The sequence below is a fragment of the Anser brachyrhynchus genome (assembly GCF_964034855.1).
Source record: "Anser brachyrhynchus genome assembly, chromosome: 2".
In the NCBI taxonomy this organism is placed as follows: Eukaryota; Metazoa; Chordata; class Aves; order Anseriformes; family Anatidae; genus Anser; species Anser brachyrhynchus.
This window is the reverse complement of record NC_137695.1, coordinates 91,943,284-91,970,977: the sequence shown is the minus strand read 5'-3', so window position 1 is coordinate 91,970,977 and position 27,694 is coordinate 91,943,284. Positions and strand designations below refer to the sequence as shown.

Here is a 27,694-nt window from a genome sequence, read left to right as displayed (position 1 = left end):
TCTTGGAACAGCACAATGCCAGCACTGAGCTGCTTCAAATGTTGTGGATCTCAGCCCTCACCAAACTTATTCACAGCAATTATTTATAGAGGTTTTTATATTGCCTGTAAAACACAAGCTGTCACCCTCACAGATGGACACGTGTCAGCTGTATGCCAGATGTAGGAAATCTGCTCCTCCTTAGATTACTTGCAAAAAAATGTTGATGCAATGTTAACATCACGGATGTCAGGTCTAAAGCTCCAGACAGAGCTACTTTTCCTTCAGTCGGCCTAATTCCCAGCAGCAGCGCCGCTGCTCTCTCAGTAAACAACTCGATGCCAGGGCAGGTTCCGACAGGCCACAGCTCTCCGGCTGGTCCAACCCGTCCTGCTCTCCACCTTGGCGGTGACACCGCAGATTTCCAAACGTTTTCAGCTCCCAAAGTAGCGTCGGGAGGGCGTTTAGCGGAGCCGGGAGAGGGCTGTGGGATGGGGTGAGGACGGGAAAAGACCTCGGAGCGCTGAGGTGCCGGGCTGGCCCCGACCCACGGCACCATAACCACGGGGCTGGCGTGCCCGGGCCGCGTCCGGCGCTAACAAAAAGGGAAATAGGGGACGGAGCGGCCTCCTCCTGAGGAAAAAACTACATTTCCCGGCACCCTCCCTCCCCGCAGGGCGGCACTCCGGCCCCGGCCGCCTCCCCGCGCCCTCGCCCGAGCCTCCGGCGGCGGCGTCGCCCCCTGGCAGCCGCGGCCGCGCCCGGGGGGCTGCGGGGCGCCATGGCCGACCGCGGGGAGCCGCCGGGGGGCTGCGGGGCTGGGGGCTCGCCGGCGGCCGTGCCGCGGCTGCCGCTGGGCACCCCGTCGGGGGGCTCGGGGGTGTCGCTGCCGCGGCTGGAGAAGCCGATCAAGCAGGCCTTCTACAACACCGGGGCGCTGCTGTTCGCCGGGCTGTGCTGCGGCGCCGCCGTGCTGGTGTACTTCATCCTGGAGGCCTTCCTGCGGCCGCTGCTCTGGGCCGTGCTCTGCGGCACCTTCCTGCACCCCTTCAAGAGCTCGCTGACGGCGCTGGGCCGCCGCTGGCTCGGCCGCCTGCAGCGCTCCGGCACGCCGGTGCTGCTGGCCGCCCTGCTGCTGCCCGCCTGCTTCGCCAACTACGGCGTGGAGGCGCTGGGCCAGCAGGTGCTGCGGCGCCGGCGGCTGCTGCTGCTGCTGGGCGCCGGGGGGCCGCTGCTCTACGGGCTCTACTGCCTCGGCAGCTCGCTGGGCGTGCAGCTGCTGCTGGCCCAGGCCGCCCGCCTCATCTGCCAGGGGCTGGACTACTTCAGCAGCCAGTGGGTGAGGAGGGCTCGGGGAGCTGGGGGTGGGTTTTGGGGGGTTTTGGGGGGGTGTTGGGGGTCCGGGGCGCGGCCCGGCGCCATCTCACTTGTTGCGCCCCGGCGGGCGGGCTGGCACCGCCGCCCTGTGGACGCGGGAGTGGGGCGTCGTGACGAGCCCGTTGGCTGCGGGTTGGGCTTGTTTCGTGGTTTTTGTGTGTGTGTGTGGAGTTGTAACGAGCCCCTTGGCTGCATGTTGGGTTTGTTCTGTGTGTGTTTGGCACCCAGGGAGGAGGGAGCCGTCCCCCGAGCCCCGGCGGGTGGCTCCGGGGAGGAGGGGGTTGTGTAGGGCGAGCCTCGATTTTCCTGCCAAAGCCGCATGCAGAAGTGTTTAAAAAAGCCCCCGACTGAGGTACAGCCCGGCCGCAGAAGCAGGTGTCCACCGCCTGTATGTCGTGCCCTTACTGTAGCCATGCTGCGGTTGTGAGGTGCCCCTAAATTGGGGTAAGCCAGGTGAGGTTTTGGGCAAGCAGCCGGTGTGAGGCAGCTGTGAGGGGCTGGGGAAGGGCATCTGGAGGCTTGTCTACCTCTTCACCAATTTACTTATTTCCTTCAAGTACCAAGCAGTGCAGACTCAGTTGGAGCGCCAAGTAAAGCTGTGCGTCTAACTTACAAGTGTTGTGTGTGGTGATAAGGGGGATTGGGAGAGATTGCTTTGTCGTAAGTTTTCCTCAGTACGTAGACTAAAACTCTGGCGGAACTCATCCTCACTTTGTTAGGTAGAAATGTTGAATTGAAAATACAAAAAAAACAACCCCAAAACCTACATATCTGAATTAAGTGGCTATGTGAAAGCAGAGTAGATCAATAAAGTTGTACTTTTTTATGTACCGATGTGCTGTTGACATGCTCAGCTTCCTTAGTGTGAAAGGCTTTTTTAAGCAGGCTTTTAAAGCTAGACTGTTCTACTTTAAAAAGCAAACAACACCCCAAAAAAGTCATAACAGCAACAGAAACCTTGAGTGGAAAGTGACACACATTTATCTCCACTTACACGTGGAGGTAAAACTAAAGAACTGGTTAAAACTGATTCACGTATGTGGGCAAGAGGGAGAAACTGCCAGGAAAATCAAAGAGCAAACTTACCGGGCTTCTGGTTTTGAATTTGTGTGTGTTTGAATCCTAGTTTTATTCCTTTGGTGTGGCTAATGTATGCTGAAATCTCAAGCACAACTTTGGAGGTGTATACCAGAAAAAAAAAAAAGTAGTTGTACTCTGAAGTGTTGTCATGTGCTGGGAGATGTCAGGGGAGATGTGTTTTTTGGTCTGTTTTGTCCTCAGGTGTATAATTAAGACTGAGTAGACAAGACAGGCAGTCTCTCTCATTCTCATTTTGTTAAGAGACAAAGATACGAGCTTCTTCCCCTTTACCTTCAGTTAAGTGGTGGGAGAACATGAGCATGGCTTGTTAATACTGACTGGAAGGTTTGATTAGTTGCCATGCAGTTTACTTGATGAGTTTAAGACTTTCCTTTGGATTGGCATGCGTGTTTAACAGAGCCAGTATTACTAGACTATGTGACTTGGCTAAGTCCAGTCCTTTATTTAAACTCAGTTAATTAAGCTATACTTACAGCTGGTAAATGGAAAACTACCAAAGGAAGTTGCACGGATTTAGCCTCATGACTCTGGTTGTAGTGCTGATGGCTGTGTCAGTCTGCACACAGTCTGACGGCTCGGTGCTCAGTACAGGTTTGTTTAGCAGCATCTGATACTTCAGCTTCATATTGGTGTTTCTGGTGTGACACCTGTGTTCATTGAAGTGCTGTAAGATTTTAACAGGAAAAAAAGTTCCTAGAACTCTTCAGACGTAAGTTCCATGTGAAAATTTGAGTTTAGATCAAAATAACTAACCATGGGCTTCCGTAGGCAAACCAGTAACCAGCCAAGCGAGCTGCCAAAATCTCTTTCTGGGACACTATATGAGAAAGAAACTAAGGTCTTCACTTTGTAAATAACCTCAGCTCAGCCTGGCATCATCTGTACGTTTTACAGTGTTTTCGATTCCAGTTTCATGAATTTTGCTATTACTTGATTTGTATTATCTCAGAACTGCAGCAGGATAACTTAATTTTATCCGTGCTGCTGAGGAGCCTTGAGCTGGGTCGGTTTGTAGCATCTGCTTTAACTGCAGTTAAGCATTGAAAAGCTGTTTAATTTCCGTGTTACTTTGTAGGACCAAGTTTGCATGTCTACCTTCTGCTTGTTAGCCACACAGGAATTTTGCATATTGCATGTCAGTTTGCTCCATTGTTCTGTTCTTTCCTGGGACCCGAATCCTCCATGGCTCCTTCTCTGTGGTATCCTGCATGAAAATTAGAACTGTTTTTGTTTGTAGGTACTCTGTGATAAGCAAAAGTAATGGTAATCTCATTTTTGTTTTTTGCACTGTTTCTTTTAGCAGCCAACTAAGCCAATCCAGATCTCTGTGTTTTGAAATACTTGAATTCAGAACAACTTAATTAACATAAAATAAGTAATTTTTTCCCGTATGCAGTAAGGAATACTTTCTTGCCAGGAATATAATAAATGAAGCACTTATTAAAAGTGTAAAGGAGACAAGCAAATGCCTGTTGCTGCGTGGAGCACTTTGGCCGTGAGAGCAGCATCTGAGTAGCAGCACATGGTAGTTTATGGCAGTTTTTATCTTGTGAACTACAAATGTCTGTGCTTCAGCCACCCACAATTCTGTCTTGCAAAGGTGTAAAGTGCCTGTATTCTTACTGGGAGCTTTGCACCACCTGGAAGGCCCTGCTGCTTGTGCAAAGGAAGAATGTGCACAGTCCTCTTCTCCCTATCTGATTCCCTCTGATGTAGTAGGTAAGCGAGAGGGTGCCTGTCATTAGACTTTGGCTGAAAACAATTATATTTTTTTGGGTACCAGTTAGGAGTTTCCTATCAAAAGGTATTTTTATGGTATCTGCTAAGCCATGACAGAAAGAGAGAATTTCTCTTTAGTTCCAGAACAGAGCGTTCCCCAAATACACGACTAACGTGGGGTAATGACGGAGACAACTGCATCTTGGCACCAGCGTGCTACAGAGCTCTCTAGTGCTGTTGTCCACAAATCTGGGAAAGCCATTCACGGCGTTGGTAAGCGAAGATTTAGAAATGGCTACATTCCTGGCTGTGGTTTCTAAGTCACTTCTGCAATTTGAGTTAGGAGTCCTAGATAGCACCAGGATAAGCCCATTGAATAATTAATTACAAAACATTAGATTTGAAGAACAAGCCCAGGATCTTAGGCTGGTGGTCTGCAAGAATTGTGTTCCCACCATATCCTTTCCCTTCATGCTTTACAGTTCCTGTGTCTTCTTTGAAGGAGGTTGCTCAGGAAATGTAGTAGACTGCTGGCCTTAAAGATAGGAGCTGGCAGTAAATTCCAGTTGAGCTCCTTACCCTGATTCCAGCCTTCCCTCCAGGTTGTTTGCAGAAACTTTATGTAGAGGACATGCATTCTGCATGAACTTCAGTTAGGTATAATAGGGAAGAAGGAAGTTTTTCTGCATCTTTTTTCCTTCAATCAGAGGGGAGGCTGTCCCAAAGCAGGCTATAAAAATGCCCTTATATGTTTATATGCTATAACAGTTTCATCATGGTTACCCTCACAGTGCTCACACCTTCTGAAGACTAACCTTGGACTGCCTTGTCCATCATAGTTCTGTAGGAAGTATCTTCTATCCAGCACTATGCTTAAGGTAGGGGAAATTCCTTTGCTTTGTGCCAGCAGTTCAAGCTAGTTTAGCCTAACATTTTACATTTACAGTACTATACAGGAAATGCCAGCTAGTGGTTGTATTTATTTTTGTTCAGTAGGGGTCACATGCTCATATTTATATAGAAAATGGTTCGTTTGTAGATCCCAGCAGATAAAATTAATTATACAGCCGTTTCACATTGACTCTGAAGTTCATCTCCTCAGTAAATGAAATCTGATGCGATCTTAATTGGCAGAATTCTCCAGAGTGAAGTTGGTCACAGGGCTGTCAAAACCCTTGTCCCATGGCTGGTCTTTCTTCTGTGGTTTGTCACAAGTAGTTGGTCAGGTTCAGAGCTCTGTACTTTTATGTGTCTGTAATATTATAATTTTTTTTGTTCAGGTGTGGAACTGTAGGTCTCTGTTAGCAGAGCTATACTTCTCACTGTAACAGGTACGACTCATTTTGTGCTAGTGGCTTAGAAGCAGTTAGAAGACCCAGTCAGTCCTTTCCTCGCTGCAGTGCTGAGCAAATTCAGAAATAATTGTGTGCTGTGACCAGCACATTGGAATTGCCTCAGACGGTGTTGTCTGTCTTAGCCTGTTGACTCTCTGCTCCTTTTCAGGGAAATTATCAAAGACATCCATCAGGGAAAACTTCACTTATGTAGGCACTAGATGTCAGCAGTCCCCAAAGCATCCCTTGCAGATTGAAATTCTCAAACGTGCTTCTTGGCAAACACTTCGGGTCACGGGCATCCAAGGTGCTTGGCTTCCTTAGTGCCACTTACAAAGGATAAAAGCATCTACATTTTGTGAAGTTCACCTCCTGGGCAGTTTCTCTTCTAACATAGGAAAGGGTTAAGTTTGGCTGTCATGTTGTATAACTATAAATGAGGAAAATGCCGTTCTGATTTACAATTGTATGTAATTTCTCTTTGCAGTGTTTCAGAATGAGGGGGGAAAGGAAGAAATTTATTCTTAGAGCAGGCCTGAAGATTTCTAAAACTTTCCTAGCATATAAAAACCAAACCAAAACAGAAAAAAAGCCCGCAAACCATTACCACCCACAAAAAATACAACCACTGTAAAAAAAAAAAACACCTTACGTATTCTTTCTGCTGTTTATAAGAGTATTTTCAATATTTGGTTTCATGGTTTATAAATCAGCCAGGCATTGGCTGTAAACACACGTTACCAAAACCACAGTTTTGGTTTTGTTTTCACAAAAGAGATCGATTTTGTAGAGACCACATATGTCCTATTGAAAACAGGATGGGGAGGGGCAGGAAAAAAAGAGGATGTTTGAAGTTTTTTTTTCCCACCTTTGCTTTTTCCCTTCCACACACCCCTCAGCTTTGGGAGAGCCTGCCTTGAGGTGCCTTTTGAAAAGGGTGATGAGTTGTGGTTTTTTTTGTTTGTTTTTAATTTATATGCCTGAGGTGCAGCCCCAGGCACCAAGCTGACACTAGTCTTGAGCCTAATGATAAAAGCTACATAAAGTTAGTTATTTTTTGCTTTTTTCATATATATATTATATATATATATATACACACACATATATTATTTGGACACAATGATATTTATTTTTCTACCACCTCTGGAAGGAACGATTGGTGTGGCACTGTCCAGCAAGATTTTGCCTACACACTGTGAAATAAAACAAGAAGATGAAGAAGTCTATTAGGTCGAGGAGCCATCTCTTGTGAAAGTGGCAACATGAAGCATGTCGAAGGAGCACTACTCTGTCTGCACAGAGAGGATTTGATGCACTCTTCTCACAAGTGAATCTTGAAAAGTTTGATTTCCAAGTAGCTTTTTATTAACGGAGATTCCCCAAAGTAACCTTTGTATTAAGTCAGAAAAAAACGAAATGCAGGGGCATTTTAGCATTGAGAGCTGCAGTTTTCTGGATATCTTACTGTAATGGATTTCCTTACATTCACAGCCTAGGAAATGTAGCAGAAGGCATTGAAAATACTTTCAACCTGTGTGTGACAGTATTGGTTTTGCAGCTCAGTTCTGGAACGCACCAAGATTTCAATCATAAGTTCATGATTTTGTCTCTTCAAAAAAGCTGGAATCTTGCAGAACACCAGGCTGCTGCTTAAGCTGGTCTAGTAGCCCTTGGGTGTTAAAGATATCAAAGTGGATATATTTCACAGTTTGGGGTTCTGGGAGGAATGGAACTGGTCCATATTTGTGTTCCCAGGGGTTTAGGAGAAGGAATAACACGCTCAGGCAGGTGTACACTTGTCATTTATCTGCGTAGGTAAATGCAGGCTTCTCTAGTGAAGGGAAGAAGTGGTTGAGTTTGCTCCGAGGTGGGCAATAGCATTATCTGTGTACCTAGGTTTGTTTGGTTTTGTAGCTCTTTGACAAAAATTAGCTCCATGTAAAATGAAGGGCAGTTATGCTTTCTTCACTCTGCTGAACTTTGCATGTTGTGGCATCTTTCCTCTTGTGTCCTGTGCGATATACAGTATAACCACATGAAGTTAATTTTGCTTCTGAAAACTGGAATAAAAATAACATTTCTCACTTGCCTTCTTAATATCTTTTTTTCTTGTTTAGAAAAACGTTTTCAGATGGACACACAAAGAAGATGCTGTGATATTTGTAGTGGCAAACGCAATTTGGCTTTTAGCTATGCATTTAAAGCCTAGAGTGTCTTCAGTTTTCAAGTCCACGCTGTTCTGCTCAGCTTTTGCCATGGGTTCTTTCCTTTGCCAGCGAGGAGGAGGAGGTAGAAATAACGAGCTGCTGTCACCAGATCTCTTCTTCAACCGGCTTCGCTCAGTGTAGCACCATTTTAAAAGTTTGCAAAACACACGTGGAGTGGCTGAGAAGAGTCCTGTGTGTGTGTGTGTGACTGCTGCTGACTGCAGAATACTAAAATGATGAAGTCCCTTTTTTGTAGGGATTTATTTGTATGGTGCCTAGATAGGTGTGTGCGTTAGGCAGCTTGCTTGGAAATGTCCTCTTGTTCTGATGGTCCATAATTTGATTTTCAAAAGTAAGTGATAATCGCATGCCAAAGTTTTTTTTTTCTAATGGAAATATTATTGGAGGAAATGGGTTTCTGCAATAGAAAGCTGAACAGGGAAGGATAAACGACCCTTTCCTCTGCTTATCCTTTTCTGTTGGTTAAAGCTGGTTGATGAAGGAACAGGGAGGGAACCAGAAGGTGCTGTGCATAGTCGATGGATTTTGTATGGCAGCTGTCGGAGATTAAGGCTGCTAGTGAATGTTTGAAGTATTTACTACTTTAAGAAAAACTGATGAAAATCTGTACCTCTAAATGAAAATTTCATTTTTAAATGTTACAGGGAGGGAGGTGGTGAGGATTTCTTGTTTTGTCATAGCCCTGAAGCAAACTGGAAATAGGAAAACATTTGAATTGAATTGGATCCAGAGTTTCCTCAAGCTGCTTTAAATAACTCCATTCAAAAAGGAGGGGGGGGGGGGGAACAAAAAAACACACAACACTTAGAGATGGCAAAGGCAGAGGGTAGAAAACTAGAAGAAGGAAGAGTTGAAGCATGCCATTTGATCTTGATTTGTTAAAACCTGGAAATGTTTGGGAGGTTGGCAGGGCATATATCAGAAGTGACTGTTCCTCATTCTCCTCGGTCTTCACTGTTGTGTTTATGATGGGATGGTTTCCATGAAGTAGGTAAGAAGTTTATTAACTGAGATATGCTCAGCTGTAGCTGAATTAGATTATAAACTTTTTCTTTTTTTTTTTTTTCCCCGAGTAGTTTTCTTTCAGCTGAGGGAACTAGAGCTGCTTGGGTGGACGTGGAAGCTGGAGTGCAGAAGGGGTGAGGCTGCATCCGTAGCAGTGGGAGAAGGGAGCTGCCTCTGTGTTCAGCAGCAGCGAGCTGCTAAATGAGATCAGCTCTGAAGCCTCTCCCAGAGAGAGTAACTTGCTGACGGGAAGAGGGAGCTATGCAAATAAAAAGTTTTACTCATCAACATAACCGTTGTCGAGAGCTGAGGAGGAAGAGACAAGAGAGCTCATTCTCACTGAAAAATGATGCCAAAGCATTTCTCAGATTTTCACATTCTCCCAGCTTTAACTACAACTGAAAGCAGACTTCCAGTAACGTTGAAACAGCCATGCTGATAAATCTTAGACGTTCCAGCAGTAAAATTTAAAAGGGAAATCAAAACACTGAAGCAGATGCTTGATCTTAACATAAAAGCTGCAGCTTTTTTGTGGTGTAATTTTGCCTCCAGTTGGCTGTTGGAAGAGAACTGAAGCCCCTCAGACTTGTGTAGACATCTCTAGACCTGGTCTTTTAAATTTACCACTGTAATGCAAAAATGGATGGTGAACCCTGAGAAGTTGTAATGCAGTCTTATTATTCAGGGAAGTATACAGCTTGCTTTTTTTATTTGTTTTTAATATGTCTAAAGGCAAAAGTATATTGTTTTAAATTTGCAAGAGGTGCTACAAAATGCAAAGGAGATACGAGGAGTGAGGTCTTTGCTGTCTGTTCAGGCAGTGAGGATAAGTGAGGAAAAGAAGAAGGAAAGCGTATTGGATTAAACCATCCTACAATTCTGATATATGAGAGTTGTGCATACCTGTAAGTATAACGGAGATCGAATAGGCATTTAAAATCTCAGAGTAAATGGGGAAAGTTAGGCACCTGCGACTGACTTCAGCTTGATAAATAAGAAATTATGGTAGCGGATGGATTCTGCAATACCTGAAGTGTGTGCGTTAGTCACCTGGTTAGCTGTATACACACAAAGCAAATTTATACGCATTGTGATTTAGCATGGATTTTTTACTAATTCTAGGTTTAGTGCAATGATTAAGCTTAAATTGAAAAAGCTTAATGTTAATGAAAGCAGGCAGTATCTTTTATTCTTCATTTCTTTGTCTGTTGTTGAGATGGTTGTGTAATAACGAAGAGGCTGTTAACATTTTCACTCCTATGAGGCCAAAACCTTTGGACACCATTCAGAAAAAAACAGTGGGAAGGGCTATATAACATGAATTTAAAGGGTTAAACAGAAAAAAGGCTATTGCCAAGTTAGTAAGGGATAAAATCCACCATCCAGTGAGGTGAATTTGCTTTGTCAGTTGTTGTCAGTTGCTTTCAGCTGTGAGTTGTTGGGAGTGAGCTACCCTACGTCCCACGCAGTGTGTTTGTTTCTTGCAGCGCGGGGAGGTGCTGCTGAATTTTGATAGTGCTTGCCCATAATGTGAACCGATAGTGAGTTGCTTACTCCATGGTGTAGAAATTAAACCTCTTGATTGAATAGGTCAGTTGACTGCATAGTTTTCTTTACAGGACTTGAGGATTGTTATTGTTTGATTTCTGAAATAAGATGACTGATTTTTTTTTCTAAAATAAGCTCTTTTACACTAATCAATATAAATCTATTACTTGGATCATTTGCTAAGTTTTTAAAAATGAGAATTTATGAGTTACTGTAACTTAGAACACAAATAATGATTATTGAATACCTAAATCCTCATGCTAGCTTTTTGTTCAGCTACATGAATGGCTAAAAGCAGTGGAACGTGTTTTGCTTTGCTGGCTGTGAAACATAGGCTTATGCCTTGTTACTCTCCTACTCTTGGTATATTTTAATCAGAAGATCTAATTTATAGAATTTAGAGTGTCAGTTTTTTGCAATTTATCATTAAAGCCAAAGAGAAAAATTGTCTTGATGCTGGAATATGCCTGGTACACAGATGCTGTGTGGCTGATAGTAGGGAGTAGGGCAGCATCTTCATGCTGAGTTCTCCCTAAAACTGCACTGTGGTACACCTTGTGAGTGAATATGTTACGAACCTGTGCTGTGAAAGGCGTGCTGTGATGCACTTGAGGTCAGAATTGAATTTTTTTTTTTTTAATTTAATCTTAATGTCTGAGTTTTATTAGTTTTAGGCTTTAGCCTGGAGTCTGTATTTGGCCATAAGTATTACACTGTTTTGTTGACGTGTGACTACAGTTAGGTGACAGTGAAAAGTTGCACTGACCAGCTTTGATGTGAAAGATTGGTATGAAAAGGGTATATGTTTGCTTGCATTTCTTAAGTGATTTTTGAATTGCCTTAAGTGCCTGAGAGTTCCTGCTGAAGTTAACTGGCTCCATCAGTGCTTGGCTGCTGAGCTTGGTGCAGTTCAGATTTCCTCCAGACCACTTGGAAATATCAGAAATACCACATATATATGATTATATATGATATTTAAAGTATTTTATAAGAATGAACGCTTTTTTTTCTAAGATTTTCATACCTCTTTTATTGCACATCTTTTGCCGAGTAGCAGCTTTCTATCTCCCGCTGTCTCTTACAGTTTCTGCTTTCTTCTTTTCACCATTTTCAAGCTTAAATCCTTCATCTCTAGTCTTACTTAGAATTCTCGGTTGTCATTTATCTGGTGAGCAGGCTTGTAGAAAGCAGTTACAAGCAGCAAAAGCAAATGAGCACATCTCATCTGCTACCACAGAAAGGTTTTTTTGACTTCAGTTAAGTGATCTTTGATAAAATTACATGTCACGAGTCATTTTAAAGGCAGGGCTATTCCGTGAACCAACACTGCTGAGGAGCAGCAGTTTTTGTTGAGCTTCTTAAAGACCATCTTTGGTATAAAGTCCATTATCTGTTTGAGGGGGCACACAGGAGCTGGTAAGCTGTGCCCTGCTAGAATAAGTGGTGCTCTGCTGGCCCTGTCTCCCCTGAGGCCCCTCTGGTGCTTCTGGTGGCCCCCTTTCGTTTAGACTCTGACCTTCCAGTGGAAGTTCAGAGCAGTCGCTTGGTCTCAGCTGCAGAATCTTCCTTTGGGGTTTCACTCACACAAAGCATGTGTTCCCCCTCATGCTTGAACCATACTGAAGGCAGACCAAAAGCTCGTCTGGCCTCGTCTCCTTGTGCTTTGCACAAACTTTACATTTCCCTCACATGGAGCTAAAACTCCTGTAGTCGACACTCCTTTAAGAAACCTGCATTTGGGAACTAAAACCTGACATCAGCGCTCTCGCTGTATCAGCTAGGGGTATGTGTGTGTGCACACATGCACACAAATATGTATGTATTGCAAGTATGAATGTTTATCTGTGTGTATCTTTCTCTTAAAGATATGGACCTTGGTGCTTGGTTACCTGTTGATGGTTTCATTCAAGTGGAATATAAGCACCGAACGCTACTTAAAAGCGGTCTCCGTTCCTGTCTGGATCATGCTGCTCTTTCACCTAGGTGAGTAACAAGTTATTTTTCTAATGTGTCTATAGAGATTCTGTTGTCTTGAAATCAAAGCTATTCTTGCTTTTTCTCTAAATCCCTCGATAGAGCCTCAATCAAGATGCAGGTTTTCCTCTCTGCTCAGTAACTCTGGCTGCACGTAGCCAGCAGAGAGCCTTGGAGTAAGGAATGGGAAGAGCATCAAGGAGCTGAGCAACTTCTGTCTTCCGTTCCTGCTGACCAGTGTGCACTTGCTGTGGTTTCCCTTTATTTGAAGTGTGTCATTCAGCAGTCAACAAGCATGTTGATACCAACAATATCAAATAAATTTACTGTGTGATCTGTATAGTACATGAGTGCAAATACAAGACTATAGTAATCTGTTAGTATTAAATATAAGATTAAATATGCAAATTTAATACTACTATTATATAACAATGTCAGATTATATTATCTATATGAGAGCTTATGTTGGCAGTGTTAGGCAAATAATAAAAGGGTGTCACGATGGAAGGTTTCAGAGCATATTTCATGATTAACTTTGCTTTAGCAGCAGGTTTCAAGGGATGTTCTGAATGCATGGCGATGCTTTCTTGAGGTTTGAAGCTGCACATAGTGGCTTTGCCTTTCCTTATGTTTTGACAGTCTTGGGTTTTCTGGAAGTACTAGCTGAAAAGTCAAAACCCAAGAAAGGCACTGCTTGATGCCACTCTAGAGATCTAACAATAAATACAGATTTTGGGGGGGGGGGGGGATTTGTTTTGCCTCTGATTTCTAAAGTGTTTTTACTTTGTGTATATCTTAACGTAATGCTGTATATTGTTTTAAAATTATTTTCTAAGGTATATCAGCATAGTTTAAAGTCACTGACATTAGAAATGGTAACAACTTGATTTATTAATTCTGATACTTGCTCACCTATTTTTATTCTTTGTTCCTGTGAATGCAGAAAACCTGCTTGCCTTTTGGCGAAACTTTTCAGTTTTGCCCTATATTGTTCTTGTAGTTGGGGTACTTTTCTTAGTTTTGCTAATTACAGGGTTCATTAATGGTGTATGCCATCTTTTTTTTTATTATTATTATTTTTTATTTCATAAAAATACTGTCTGTTTCAGCTTCTGTGGCAGGTTGCTGGAGAATTCCTGTGTTCCTGGTTATAGTTGTTCTGATGACTGTAGGCATGTTGCATGAACAGCAGAATGGAAAGGAGTCTTCTGGTAAGAAATGAGTCACTATTTCTTCTGTTATTGGTGGCAAAAGATATGTGAAGTCAAGAGGGAGAATCTGGACTGTATTACTGTAAATTCAATATCATATAAATTGCCAGAATTAACCGTAAGATTTTAGTACATTTGCTTCAAAGTGGTTTATGCATGTTGAAATGAATATTTGATTCTTCACAGAAAATCTTTGCAATCGACTGTTTTCCATAGCAAAGTAGTTACTCACGTTTTCAAACCAAGTCCCCCATAACTACGAAGTTTAGAATATATTTCAATAGTTTTAGAGAATCCTATATGTAGCTTCAAGCGTAAAGCCCAGGAAATTTGGAATTGAAGGCTGATTTTGAAATAAATGAGCAGTATGGGTTTAGTAGTGAGACAGCTCCGTCCAGCAAGCTTCTTACATTAACCACAAATTATTGGATATATCAGTTTCTTAAAAATACGGTTTGTGTTTAGACTTTGAGAAAAATATTTTTCTCCTCTTGTTATTTCTGATACTTGTTATTTCTGCAGCTTCAGTGGATATCAAGCGACAAATACAACATTTTAAGACCTGAGCCTATTTTTATTTACATACACATATATATTTTACAGGGGCAGAGCTTCCTGGTCAGATGATTTCCATTGCTGCTTCAACAATTGCCATGGCAATTTCAATGACAGAAGACGAGTCCAGTAATGAACGTTCCTCACAACCCTCAGGTGACTGAATACTCTGTAAGAAAATATTTGAATTTTCTCTAAAGGCATGAAATTAGAGGGAATTAAGAACAAATTTCAAAATAGTCCCTCTCCTCTTCATCCCTTCCAAAATAGCACATTTATACTTTATGAAAGTCGTTTATCTGTTTTTAAGAATGTTAAGACAATTATAATTATCTAAGAGCTGTCTTCTGAATTGTAGTATGTGGCTGTCTGTATATTTAGAAGACCTGACTAGCAGACTTTTTTTTTTTTTTCAGAATGAGGGCATTTTTCCCCTGATCTTTATTATTTATTTTATTTATTTTCCTCCCCTTCTCTTTGACTTGTTTTGAGTTAAAAGATATAACTGGGTTTCAGAAGTGGTTACAGAATGACTTTTCTGTACATCACAGTGACAAAAAGCCTTGCTCTCCTTTTAAACTAATGCTCAAAGTCTTCCTTTGAGTTTACTTGAGAATGTAGCTTTGAGTTATGATATGTTCGCTTGCAATAACAGAACTAGAAATCTGTAAGAAAAGGCTTGAAAGAACTACAAAGAGGGCGTTTACATGTCCGTCTCTGGTCTTAAGCCTTACTATCATTTTTTTGGGTAGGCCTTTGATGGAGTGGGATACTAAAATATAAGCTATTATAGGGATGTCTGGCAGTTGAAAGGTTTCATCAATTTCCTATGAGTAGACAAACAAAACAGGTCATTCAACTTGACAGAACATGAACTTCCAAAACTTAAACTTGAAATTGACCATGTCCGAGCAGTCTTCTTCAAGACAGGATGTTCTTTATATTGTTTGAAATGTGTGAACTACAAAGAGGAGGAAACATAGTGAGCGTGCAAAAGAGAATGCTCTGAGCATGTAGTGTTAAAAACTTCTGCCTAAAGGCTAGTTTGCATGAAACTAAAAAGTTACTTCAGCTATCAGGTGTAAAACAATTGATGTAGAACAATCTCTTCAGAAATCTTACGGTGAAACATAAACACACTTCCAAATTACAAATACGTCAGTGTAAACTGTATTTGAAAAGTGCTTCTTTTTAAAATACAAAACAGGCAGCTTTAGACAACTTATTGTTTTCTTATCTTTGTCTCTACGTTTTACAAGACTATCGTGAAAATAAATACAGAATACGTATGTCCTGAAATTTGAGAATGGAGTGTCATGGTGAAAATTTTCTTATATTGCTGTATGTTATCTTGGAAATTAGTTGTTTGTTATTTTTTTTTTTGGCTGCGTTTTGGACATCTGGTCAAGTGACAATCTCCCACAAATGTGCTGTATAAGTGCTTTTTTTTTTAAACTTACCAGTTGTAGTCTTACTCTTAAAGACAATTTCTTTTCTGATTTCAAGATGTAACCTTTCTTGGCTGAAAGAAAACTACAGATTTTTTACAAATGTATCTCCTATATTGAGTGGTTTTTTGACTTATTTTCTTTCTGATGACCTTTTTTTCTTTATCTTGCGAGTTCTGTTTTTGTTTTCTTTCACAACAGGAAAAGAACAAATACAGAGTTTGCTGTCTTCATTCAGCAATTGTTAAAATACTTTTTCAACAGTCTCTTGGGGAGCAGCATTGTATTCTGTTATGAGTGTTTGCTTTGGTCATTTTTGGTTTGGATTTTCTACATGAATGGTGATGAAACATCGTTCTTGTACAGCGAAAAGTTTTTACCTGCAGGGTTAGGAATTTGTAACTCTGTTGTTTGTCTTCTGTCATGATTTCTGGATGTTCCGTTGTTCTGCTTGGGAACTTGCAGTGTAATATACAGCTATTTTATGAGAAGTTTAAGATATTGGAAGTTTTTGCACCATCAATCTATCAGACTTCATGGGATCTTCCTTATATCTACTCTAAATATATGTCAGTAATTGTCAAGGTTGGATAACTGGAAGTAGGAGGAGATAGGCATATACTGTATTAATTCAATCACAAAACAGTCAATGTTTCATGTTTGTACTGTTCTTGTGCTTCAGTTTCATGAAGAAAACAGGAAGGAAAATAAGGTGTATTGATTTTACATTTTTTTTTTCTGAACACTATTTGTTTTCCTGATTTTGTAGTTGAATACTGCTTTTTAGTGTTGGGAGTGGGAAGTTTAATGGTAGAAGGAAGGTGATCTAACTTATGAAGGTCCCAAAAATTTCCATAGTGTGTAGCAAGTGCACCCAAGTATCTAACTTCAGAAGCAGGCACTACTGCAGTATTCTGTTAGCTGCCTTGTAGGCAAGACACTGTTGTCTTGCTGGCTTCAAATATGATAGAAACCAAAATCCTTAAATGTTTCCATACCTTCCCTCCCCCTTCCCTGTATTGTGTATTCTGATTTTGGTAGAATTCTTGATTGGCTGTTATATTAGCTATTTGGGAAGGACTGTCATATTGTCATTAGTGAGAGGATAAAAAGGTGTTTTTCAAGTTTTATCTCCAAAGCCACAATGGACTACAGTTAGTGAAATTTTATAGAACCTAAAGTTACTCTAAGTCGAGGTTCTGATAGTCCTTCTCCAGTTGTGTTAATGAGGCACTCACACCTTGATTTGCAGAGCTCATCTTGTCAGCAAAATGTGGCTTTTTTCATTTGTGGTGTTTGTTTTTTGGACTGGATCAAATCTGTGAACTGGCTTACAATACATTCACCCAAATGGCATTTCTGATGCTAAGGAGTCTGTGTGTTTGGCACGGGAAGAAGACTGGGTCACAGGCAGTGTCAATATAGTTCAGCTTAAAGTACTGTGGAACTAAATTCTGAAAAAGATGTCATGTCTTGGGATCCCCTAGGATTTTTATAGTCTTTTTTTTTCCTTCTCTTTTTCCTGCCAGCTTATTCCATCTGTGTTTTGCATTCTGTGTAGTCTGATTATGTTAATAGGGAAGCTGTAAGAGAGTGAGTCAGTTTAATTGGTACTACTCTTAACGTTATTGTTTTTGTTATTTAGTTAAGATTTTCTTCATTGCAAAAATATGCTGATAAATGTTTTCATTACCAAAGGAAGTAATATATATATATTTTTCTTTCATAAAGGTTGTGTTACTAACTGCTTTTGGGGCACAAAGTGATAATTTTAATCTTGAGGCATAGGCTTCATCATATTAAATCCATTTGTTTTGAATTTTGTCTTTTAGCATTTCCTTCCCTTTGATAAACGTTTGAATTTCTGCATTTTGTCATATTACTTCTGACATATATTACATTTTGAGGAAAAATGTAATAAGAAAGGTGTTGAATAGATGGGGAGTATTCTCAGCTATGGACCTTCAACTTTCAAGCTTGTGTTTCTCAAGTGTACTGTAAGCTGGATTCGTTCATCTCTTTCTTTGTGTGCTTTTTTGCTTCTTCAAGGATAGAATGTGAAGTACAGGGGAATGTTTGACCCCTTTATTTCTTAAGTCAAAAACACTTTCCCCATCTTTTTAGGAAAGCTTCTGTTTACAGGTAACTTCCTATCCCATTATGAAAAATTAACTTCTGTCTTTTTGTCCAAAGTGTAGTTCAAGTATGATAGGGCTGGCCTTCATTCCATCAGCTGACTTGCCAAGAAGCACTCCCCCTGAAGCATCGGCTGTATTTGGCTGCTTGCAGAGTTCTTTCTTTCAGGTTGCCTCCTGTAATTCCTCTGGAAGTATTCAGAATTTCCACCAAAAACGTTACCAGCAACCACCTGATGTTTCAGTCGTTGCCTCAGTGTCCAACTGTGGATCAGTAAATCTGCGTTATTGCATTAGTGTGTTTGGGAAGTGCTTATAAGCTCTAAAAATAGTTCCCCTTACTTGTAGAACACCAGTGCAGCTTTCTACAACAAAAGAAGAGTGCTCATCCAGTGTGTGAGGCTGCAGAATTTGTCACTTGCCACTACTGTACACGTATGACAAATCCGTCTTTTGTACGCTCTAGCTGTCACGCTTTAGTCTAGGAGTAGCTTTAGTGACACATTGCAGCTAAAATTGCACGTGTGAACCATGATTTTTTTGATATGCATGTAAGTGTATTTTAACACAGTTTTGACAACAGTTTCTCTTCATGAAAGGAAAGTGGTTGGTGTTGACGTGACACAGGTCCAGTGTTCGTTGCTTACCTGCAGCAGCGTGTACCAGCATACAAATTACCTCTTATTCTTCAGCACACGGTAGCTTTTCAGGTGTTCCTGTGTTCCCATTCTTCCACAATGGCCGTAAATGTTTTTCAAGTGGTGGTGCATGGAAAGTTTCTGCATTTCTCCTCACACAGCTGAGCATGCGGCCTGAGTAAAATTTAATAATGGTGTTAATAGAGGTTGTACATGCAGTGACTGAATACGGGTTTGGAATCATCCACAGTAGCCTGATGTTAGGCAGACTTATCAACTAAAAAGTAAAATATAAAAAAAAAAATACAAAATTGGCATGTTCTCTGTACAAGAACTTTAAATTGGACATAATATTTTTTGCCTGAAATGACTATTGCCTGTTTATTCTTAAGTGCCTTTGATTTTAACCCATCAGCACGCGTTTTTTTGGATTGAATTTAATCTTTACTAATTTACAAATGAATGACAGCATTTGTTACCTACTAATCTGTAATTGCTTTTGTTACTAAAGTAGGTTACACAAGCAGTTTAGGATCACAGTGAGCGCTATATTTGTCGTGTTTAGAAAATGAAGTGTAGTAAGAAGTTTGTAAGATATAAGCATCCTCTTCAATGTATACTGTGTTTTGTTTAAATGATCTTTGAGCAAATCTAAGGTTTCGTTTTGAGTACTTGAAGAGAAATTTAAATTAATTTTAAGACATAGATTTCTGCTTTTCCTGCTGATAGTGAAATATATTTTGTGGTTTTCAGGTTTTTGTGGTTATTTGCTAAAGTACATTCAGTTTGTAATTTACGTGCAGCGACAGGAGGCCTGTTAGGGGCTATAGCATCTCTACTCGGCTCCCCGCACTGCCTGGCATGGTGCAGCGTGTTGTGGGAGAGCTTACATGGCCCTTTTCTAGCTCTCCAAAATTCAGATCAGTGTCAAGCTGTCCCTGTCTTCTACTGAAATTACAAAGGAAAAAAAAAAGCAGAATATGTTGGCTCTTGGAAGTATATTCTGTTCTGTAGTAACCATTAATGTGATAATTTCCACTTTGTTTGCTTTTGTTTGTTTTAGGTGTGACAGAAGGTGATCAGCCTCCACAAGCGTCTTCATCTTTCTCCTCTTCATCCTCTTCTGGGAGCAGACAAAGACCTGAGATTGGATCTTTTCTTAAAAAGAAGAAAACCAGTGATGTTTACTTCGTTACGCTTGTGTGGGCCATTGTCATTGTCCAGATCTGGCTAAATTTCTGGATTGTGCAGCTATTGCCAGTGCCTTTTGCAGGTAGTAATCAATTACTAGAAGTCTTTTTTAAAAGATGATTTTGGGTAGCCTTAGGCTTTGGGTAAAGCAAAGGAGAAGGAAAGGCCTGTAGGCTTATATGATTTCTTTAAATTTAAAGCTTTTTCAAGACTCTTCATTTTGAAGTGTTCAGAGTTCAAGTATGTGACAACGTTCTTGCTGAATTGTAGCTTCAGGTAGGATTCATGTGTGCTGTCTGTTACCATGTAGACGATAACTCTGTCGCTGTAGAATTGCTTTGTCTGTTGACTGTCGTTAGTATGTATGTTACCTGGAATAATTTAGTGATGCACCTTATATTGTAAAAATACTTTGGGTTTGGAGTACTTCGTTTTTCTTCTTCTTAATGTCTTGTCTTTCATGTTTTTGTATTTATAAATAGAGAATGTTTTAGCTGTTACTCAATATTGAAATATAGCTCATGCATCTGTTTTAATTTCCATTGAAAAAGGGTTGCTAGGTTCTGTGGACAAGTCACAAGATAAATTTGATTCTGATTCTAGCTTAGAGGTTAATTAGCTTTGCCACTTCACATCTACATGTATCTGTTCTCTTCCATATCAAGAAAGAATGGAATATTTATGATAGCTATCTGAAGAAATTATTTTAATGCTGAATGCCACTTTTTTGCAATACCTTTTTTTGGAGGGTGGGTAGGGAAGAACTCTGGAAATCAGCATGAGCTACCATGAATATGAAAGTCTTTTCTCTCTTCATCCTCCATAAACATAGCTCCCCAGTTTCTTCCATCTTTCTCTAAGGTATTTTCTTTAAACTCTAGTTTTCAGCATTTTATATATATATATATATATATATCTAACATTTAAGTGTAGCTAATTATTCTCTTCCTAAGTGCTGTGGGTTGTCCTCAGGAAGCAGCTGAAGTACCCATGGAGCTTCTTACTCTTTCCCTGTGCTCTGGCGTGGGCTGTATATGCTTACAGATCACAGGGGCTATGAGAGGCATGGTGAAAGAAGCAGCTGTGCGTTTGACTGTGACACTGTAGCTGGAGCTAAAGGGTGATGTTGGGCATTTAAATAGCTGAACGCAGGCTAAAAAGAGTTTTGATCTTTGTTTCATTCCATTGCAGTTGCTGCAGAAGAAACTCCCCAGTCATGGTGTCTGGGCAACATGGCAAATGGTGATGATAGAGTGGTCATATGTCATAAAAATGATGAAGGGGTTAGAAAATCAGTTGTAAACTAGCTAGGAGTGGAGCTTAAGTGGCCTAATTTATTGAAGACACAAAGTCTTGGAGTGATATAACCACTGTTTAGAAATATCTGCTCGTGTGGGAAAGAAAAATGGACACAATAGTTTGGCTGTTGGGCAGGTGTCAATGAGTGGTTGGTTTTAAGTTTAAGCCAGGCAAATCTAGACCAGAGCATACATCTGTAACTGAAGTGGATGAACGCTGCTGCTGCCAGTCCTTAAGTTTAAATCCTCTACCTGAACAATCCTCTAACCTGAAAGCAAGCCAAAATACAAATTAATTTTGAGAATATTTGTTACCTGTTGTCCTAGCAGCAACATTGAATATACTAGCAGGTGTTTTTTCTTGGTGTATAACTGATGAATATAACTAGATCATCAAAAATATTATGAGAAGGCAGTATGGTGATGAACAGAGACAAATTTAGACTGTTGGATCACATATATCAAATGTGAGAAGGCAAATGAGGATAACCTGGGCTGTTAAAAGAGAGATGGTACTAAAAATACTTACTGGTGGAAAATAAGAAGGCATATAAAGCAAGTTTTCTTGTGACTTTCCAAGTTTAAGGAGACTATAAAGAATTTCTGAGACTTCGAGGAGAATGCATCTAGTATGTTTCAAAAACAACCACCACCACCACAACAACAAAACACCTTTAAGTAGAAAAGGGTTAATTTTGCCCAGGTTCCTCCTGTTGGTAGACAGGATGTACATGAAATAGTATTTAGATTATTAGTAGTATCTTGGTACCATTACCATTTTCCCTTGAAGTAATTTGTACTTCAACAGAATGAGATGCTCCTTTAAAATTGTTTAAGGTATAGAAAATACTACATAAAACGGTAAAAAAATAAATTTTGAATTCAAAAGCTAAATGTTAAACCAGTCTGTGGAACACTTCTAGCATTGATTCAATGATGAGAACCTGGGGATCCTGGTATTAGTCTTAAGATCTTTCATTTACTTTCTTGCTTATTCTGCCTCATGCCTTTTTTTTTTTTTTTAATTCAGTTATTGTCTTTGGGTCACTTTCTGCTCCCTGGAGGTGTTTGAAATGTCTTACTATGCAGTATTTCTGTTCTTTTGCTCATGTTTTTCTAATAACAAAACCCCTTTTGCTTTTTCTCTTGACTCATTTCATCCTCATACAGTTACAGCTGTGTGATGGACTCTAGGACCTTTTGACATCACATTTGCAATGAGTACCATCAGTTATTCTAGAAGATATTTCTGCATTTATATTTAATAGCAGAAGGTTAGAATGTCATTTCAAATATGCTGATTGCTTGTAAAATGCCAGCTTGCTCTGTTTCGCTGAGGAGCCGTTTGTGTATTTACCATCAGTTGCTTTATATCATACAGAGCTTCAACTTAAAAGTTAGGTGTTGGCACTCGCACTGTTTTCTGCATTTTGTTTACCAGGTGATATTTATTAGAAAGCTTATTTCTTTAAGAAAATAAATCCTATTATTTGCCACATGGTGGTGCCAGAGGAAAGTAAACCAAACTTCTGAATTGTTGAGCGAGCTCTTCATATGAAGTACTACACAAATGGCTTACAGATAATAGGCTTTTGTGGCACCTTGATGAATGCACTCTGGAAATTAAAAGTTAACCTTTGGGGTTATGTATGCCATTTTGGATACCTCCAAATAGAAGCGTGATGACAATTTTGGAGGGCAGAGAGATTATTGTGGTGGTGAAGCGTGGCAGTAAGTAGTATGTTTAGTTTGGAGGAAAGAAAAAATCTTATATAAAAGTATGTTTGAATCTAGCGGTGGGGAGTTCAGTATCAAATGTTGCAGTAAATGTGATATAATCAAAGGAGTGCTGCTGGTAAAAATTTTCACTAGAAAATCATTTGACTGTTTAAGTAAAATTTTTAACATTGAGTATAATTTTTGATCTACGTGTGACATTCACTGTTAGTTACTTTCTGGTGTAAAAAAAAAAAAAAGTAAACGTAGGAGAAATGACCTAAATGGGATTCCCTTGCTAATGGCTTTACTTTGTTTTCCTTTATAAACAGTTTTCAGTGTTCGGGGACTTAGCATATTTTTGTCTAGAGGTTTTTGCATCCATAGTTCATGGCAGGACTGGGTTGTGAGATCTCCATATCTCACTGCCAAATATTTTAATTAAGGCATATCTGCATAAAGGATCATGTAATGATGTTTTTGTGACTGGTATGCTTTCATCGATACTCTGGTAAAATTGGTTGTAATACAAACGTTTGTCTATAATATGAGTTAACAAACTTCACTGTTGTGATGTTACTTTTGCTAGTGTATTTGGAAGATTGCCTGCTTTTTTTAGCGATGAAAAGATAGTTATTTAGAGTGGTGTAACATTCTGTTGAATAATAAGAATTATGACAGATATATCGTGGCTATTAAGGGCCTATTAGGTTCCAAGGAAGGTTTTGTATGTAGCATGCTTTCTTTGCTTTCGCATTCCGTATTGTGATGCTTCACAATTTTTGTATATATATACTCAGTTAGGTGAGGGAGAACAACGATACAGAATTAGACTGATAAGCCTTATGCAGAATTCTGTGGGCTGTATCTCATTGGAGATAAACCAATGTGATCTTTTGTTTCTGTAATTAATGCTAGGCTTCTCCAGTGTTGTCAAGAACACAGGTTAGGAAAGTTGGAGAAAACCTATTTGTGGTAGCAAATAAAAAAAAAAAAGGTTCGTATTTCTTGTGTCTGGTTTTGAGGTACAGTATGGATTTTTCGGTTGTCATTTTGAAGCCAAGATGTAAAGCTGATCTCAGGACAATGCTTTAGATGTTAAAAAGCAATAATGAATCAGTAATTGTATTTCAGTTTAAGATTTACGTGTTAACTTCACGACCTGCTGTCAGTCCTTAAACGGAAAATGCGGATTTAACAGTAGAAAGCCTAATACTTAAGAAATGAGGCTGAACAATTTCTGTTACATATAGCATCCCATTAAGTTCTGAATGTGGTATCTGTGGTACATATGTGAACATGTGCTAAATGCACTGTACCGGACTTGTGGAATGGTACCTGCTTATCTCAGGTCTTGCCGAAGCCTTGTATGCCTAAGTGTGCAGTGCTCGGGCACTTTTGTGCTTGTGTAATTTAAATTCCACGTTGATAGGCATGTGTGTAAAATGAATGAGGAGATTAGTAGTAAAACCACTTCAAAATTCTGGAAGTGGTTTCTAATGCAAATTAAAACTTAATCTTTTTCTTTCATTTTCATAGGTCTTTCAGACTGGAATAGATACATAGTCTTGCGGTGCTCCACTGGAATCACTAACACTTGATTTTCTTTCTTGTCGTTGCAGTTTGGGCACTGAAAAAACTCGTGGTTCATTTTGGAGTTTTGAACTTCATGGCAAACCGTTGCAAAAGTTGGTGGCAACTTGTTGAAAACTTTGTGAAGGAACGTCAGGAAGCTCTTGCTCCACGACCCATCAGAGGGCTTGGAAGGGTCATGCTGAAGCTTGACAGTAAGGTATTTCTACATATTTTCCTAAGCAACCTGAAAATTCGTATTATTGTGTTAACTGTGTGCTGAGATGCCTTAACTCTAAAATAAATGTCTGTCACTAATGGGCATGTCTGTCATGTATAAAAGTACATCTGTCTTACTGCGTAATTTAGGTCATGTCTTCTGTCACTATTCACACTGACGTACGTGTTTAAACTTCGTTCGATAATTACACGCAAAGCTTGACAGAAGTCACTTTTAAAAAGCTGAGTTAGCTTTAGAGGATTCCTTATTTGAGTGATGCAAACTTCCTACAGTTCAGTCACCTTACCCGATTACAAAGATTTTGAAATTAAACTCTCTGAGCTTGAATATGAAGAATGAAATGTTACTACTTTATCGCGCAAACTTAATCTTAAAAAGCAACCCACCTTCTTCTGGAAGGTAGGACCTGAGCGAGTTCAAACACATTTGTTTATACGATATGGATGAATAGGTGTTGAACACAGTGGCATGGTACAGAAGGGAGGCTTTGCTCTGGAAGAGAAGAAATATGTGGAATAAGCAATATGGGAAGATCCATAGAATAAGGCTTCTGTGATCCTCTCCCTTCTCCCCTTCCTTTCAAAATGTACCCGCATCTGCATTGCAAATTGCAGAGTTCGAAAGCTCCATAAAATTTAAGAACACTACTCCATTTGGAATTCTAAGTTTTGACTTAACTTGATAAAATATTTTGTTTGTAATAGTTTTGCTAGTGTGTGAGAATGTACTTTCTGTAACTATTTTGTTGAATTATTCTCTGCTTTAGAAAAAAAAAAAAAAGCTGTTACCTCAGACTTCTCAGTAAGTAAAGGGCTGTATCCTATAAGTACATTTGTCAGAGCATCAGCACCTGGGCAGATGCTTGCAGTTTATACCTCTGAATTCTGAGAGGAAAATAAAGTGCTTTAGCCCAGATCTAATGGGTAAATGGATGCCAAAAGGTCAACAAAAGCATTAACTGGCTGTGGGAAATAAGTAAGTTCTACGGGGTTCATTGAGGAAGAATTTTTCTGAAAAAGAAAACTCTTTCCAGAATACAGCTATGAACAAGTTAAGTGGGGTTCTGAAAGACGGTGGGAAAGATTAATGTGTTAGAGAGGGGGAAAGCTTACAGTATACAAAGGTTTTCACTAAAAGCTTTTGTTTTGGAAGTAAGAAAAATCTCTAGGCACAACAGTGCATATATTTTCTGTCTCGTCAAGTTTAGTGTCTGTGTATCACAGAACTGTATGATACAGGATCCTTCCTAATTCCATTAAGTCTTTTTTCCTTGAAGAAGGTAGGGGTTTTTGTCCTAATGTGCACCAGAACTTCCCACTCTCCAGCTTAAATGTATACAAGGTCAGTTTATATTTATGTTGTTGTTGTCTAAGCAAAAGATCAGTGTTGACACAATACATGTCTCTATCTTTCCCCCCATTTTTAGTTGACAGTCATATTCCTTCTGTGTCTGTGCTATGTGTATTAAAGCAACCCAAGCTCTTCAGGCCTTTATAAGAAAGACATTTGATATTCTGCATGATGCTGTTGTCCTTTTTTGTGCCGATTCTAACTAAAATTCACCTGGCTTTGTCATGGGTGGCTGGAATTGTGGGCTTCCAATGCTTGTCACACTAACGCTTTCATATTTTTAAGTTCTATTGGTTATGCTTATTCTATGCATTGTAAGATCATGGATGAATTGTATTTCTGAGAATTTGGGAAGCAATGCCAGTAGGATTAGGCCAATTACTTAACTAAAAGCAGTTTAAAATAAATAAGTAAAAGAGCTGCTGTACTTCTTCCCGATTGCTCATCAACCTCTGGTTATCATCTTGGAAATGCAGACAAATTTGAACTGAAGAGAAGTTCTGATCAAGAAGAAAGAAAGGGCATTGCTTTTCATTTTCATTATAAACAGTAGGTGAAGCTGTGCCTATATGTGCAGGCCTGGTTTAAATGCGGATTCTAGAAATACAGTGTCAATACTGTATTCTTTAGTCCCTGATCGTGGATTTGCCCCCTGGAGTAGACAAACAGCAATTCAGACATGGGCGGCTTCCTGGAGGAAAGAGGAGGGAAAAGGTTTCTGTTGTCATCCACCTAATCACCTTAAAACTTAGTAGTTATGGTATGCTTAACAACAGTCAAGAACTGAAAATTTACTTCAGTCTGATAAAATTAAAAAAAAAAAAAAGTTTTAATATGGTGACAGTAGTTTTGTTTTGATTAGAGTTTGCTAAATAGTTTAGCATAATCAGTGGATCAGCTGCACACACTAGACTTTCTGTTAATTAGGATGTGCTATTATTTTGCATGCATGCTTTCTGGTAGACTTCTGCAAATCATACAGTTAACATAAGGTGCTTCTAGATGTAGTGTACTAGAACATTATATGTGGAGGACTGTGGTAGATTGTACTTAGGGTAAAGTCAAAGTTTGGTTCTTTGGGTACAAAATTTAGCATGTAGTTAAAGCAGGTAGTAGTAACTAGGCAGAATCTCTACCAGTGCGTGTGCTATTCTAGGAAATAATTCCATAGACATATAAGATGTTGTATAAACCTTACTCCAGTAATAAACTGAAAAAGTCACTGTAGCCTTACTCATTTTGAATGACCTGAACATTAGACTTAAGCTATAACCTGTTTTTAAATGTAGATTGATCACATTTATAGAACTACTTAAATATAGGGATTGGTAAGATAATAGGCAGGTAGAGTCCCCCATATTTTCTCTAATAAACCTTAATAGTAAAATGATTCTTATTTTTGACATACAGTGTTATTTCCTAGTTATTGTATTTATCATCCAATTCCAGGAGGCTAAAATTACATAAAAATACCAAAATGACTTCCTTTCACATTCTGCTAAAGCTCAGGCTAAGACTGGAGCTCTAGCTTTTGTTGCACTGTAGTTGTTAACTAGAGTAATACGGCCATGAGATCTACTTCTTTTTTCCCCAAAATAAGCCTAATGTACAGCAGATTTTACTATTAGTATATGCAAAAGTAACATTAGAAGCAAAAGTATGATGTTGAATCTGTAAACATATTTACACTTCTACATTTTTTCAGTAAGAAGTAAAATAGAAACAAATTGTACAGTGGCAATTTGAGGCTTTTGAAGCATTGTCATTGTTTTCCACGACTGTGCTTCTTTCTGTGAGTACACTGAAGCCATACAAGTAGGTAGGAAAACTGGGTGCTTTGTAACATCCATTATTTTCAGATTCCCTGGTGTTCATATTTCTTTGTAATCCACTTCTTGCTTCTGATAAAACTTAATTAACGTTCTGAGTGTTTTTTTTTTTTAATTAGATAATGTCCTTAGGTTTTATTTTTATTCAGAGCTAATATGCTTTCAGCCAATTGGTGAAAACCCTAGATTAATTAAGAGCTTAATGGTCTTTCTTATTTTCAGGGAGGAACAAACTTCATATACTT

The 27,694-nt window shown here is 39.7% G+C and overlaps 1 protein-coding gene across 4 annotated transcripts in view; it reads left to right on the top strand.

The window, feature by feature from the left end:
* Positions 1 to 344: 344 nt before the first annotated feature.
* TMEM245 (transmembrane protein 245) overlaps positions 345 to 27,694 on the top strand; it is a 94,484-nt gene continuing 67,134 nt past the window's right edge. Inside the window, exons 1-6 of one of the 4 annotated variants that reach the window (XM_080582270.1) lie at positions 345 to 1,318; positions 12,157 to 12,274; positions 13,375 to 13,476; positions 14,080 to 14,187; positions 19,316 to 19,525; positions 24,080 to 24,249. In XM_080582270.1, the coding sequence (XP_080438396.1) occupies positions 761 to 1,318; positions 12,157 to 12,274; positions 13,375 to 13,476; positions 14,080 to 14,187; positions 19,316 to 19,525; positions 24,080 to 24,249 (1,266 nt within the window). In that variant the 5' untranslated portion in view covers positions 345 to 760. The remainder of the gene's footprint in view (positions 1,319 to 12,156; positions 12,275 to 13,374; positions 13,477 to 14,079; positions 14,188 to 19,315; positions 19,526 to 24,079; positions 24,250 to 27,694) is intronic. The other 3 variants (XM_080582269.1, XM_080582267.1, XM_080582268.1) reach the window with 3 other exon arrangements.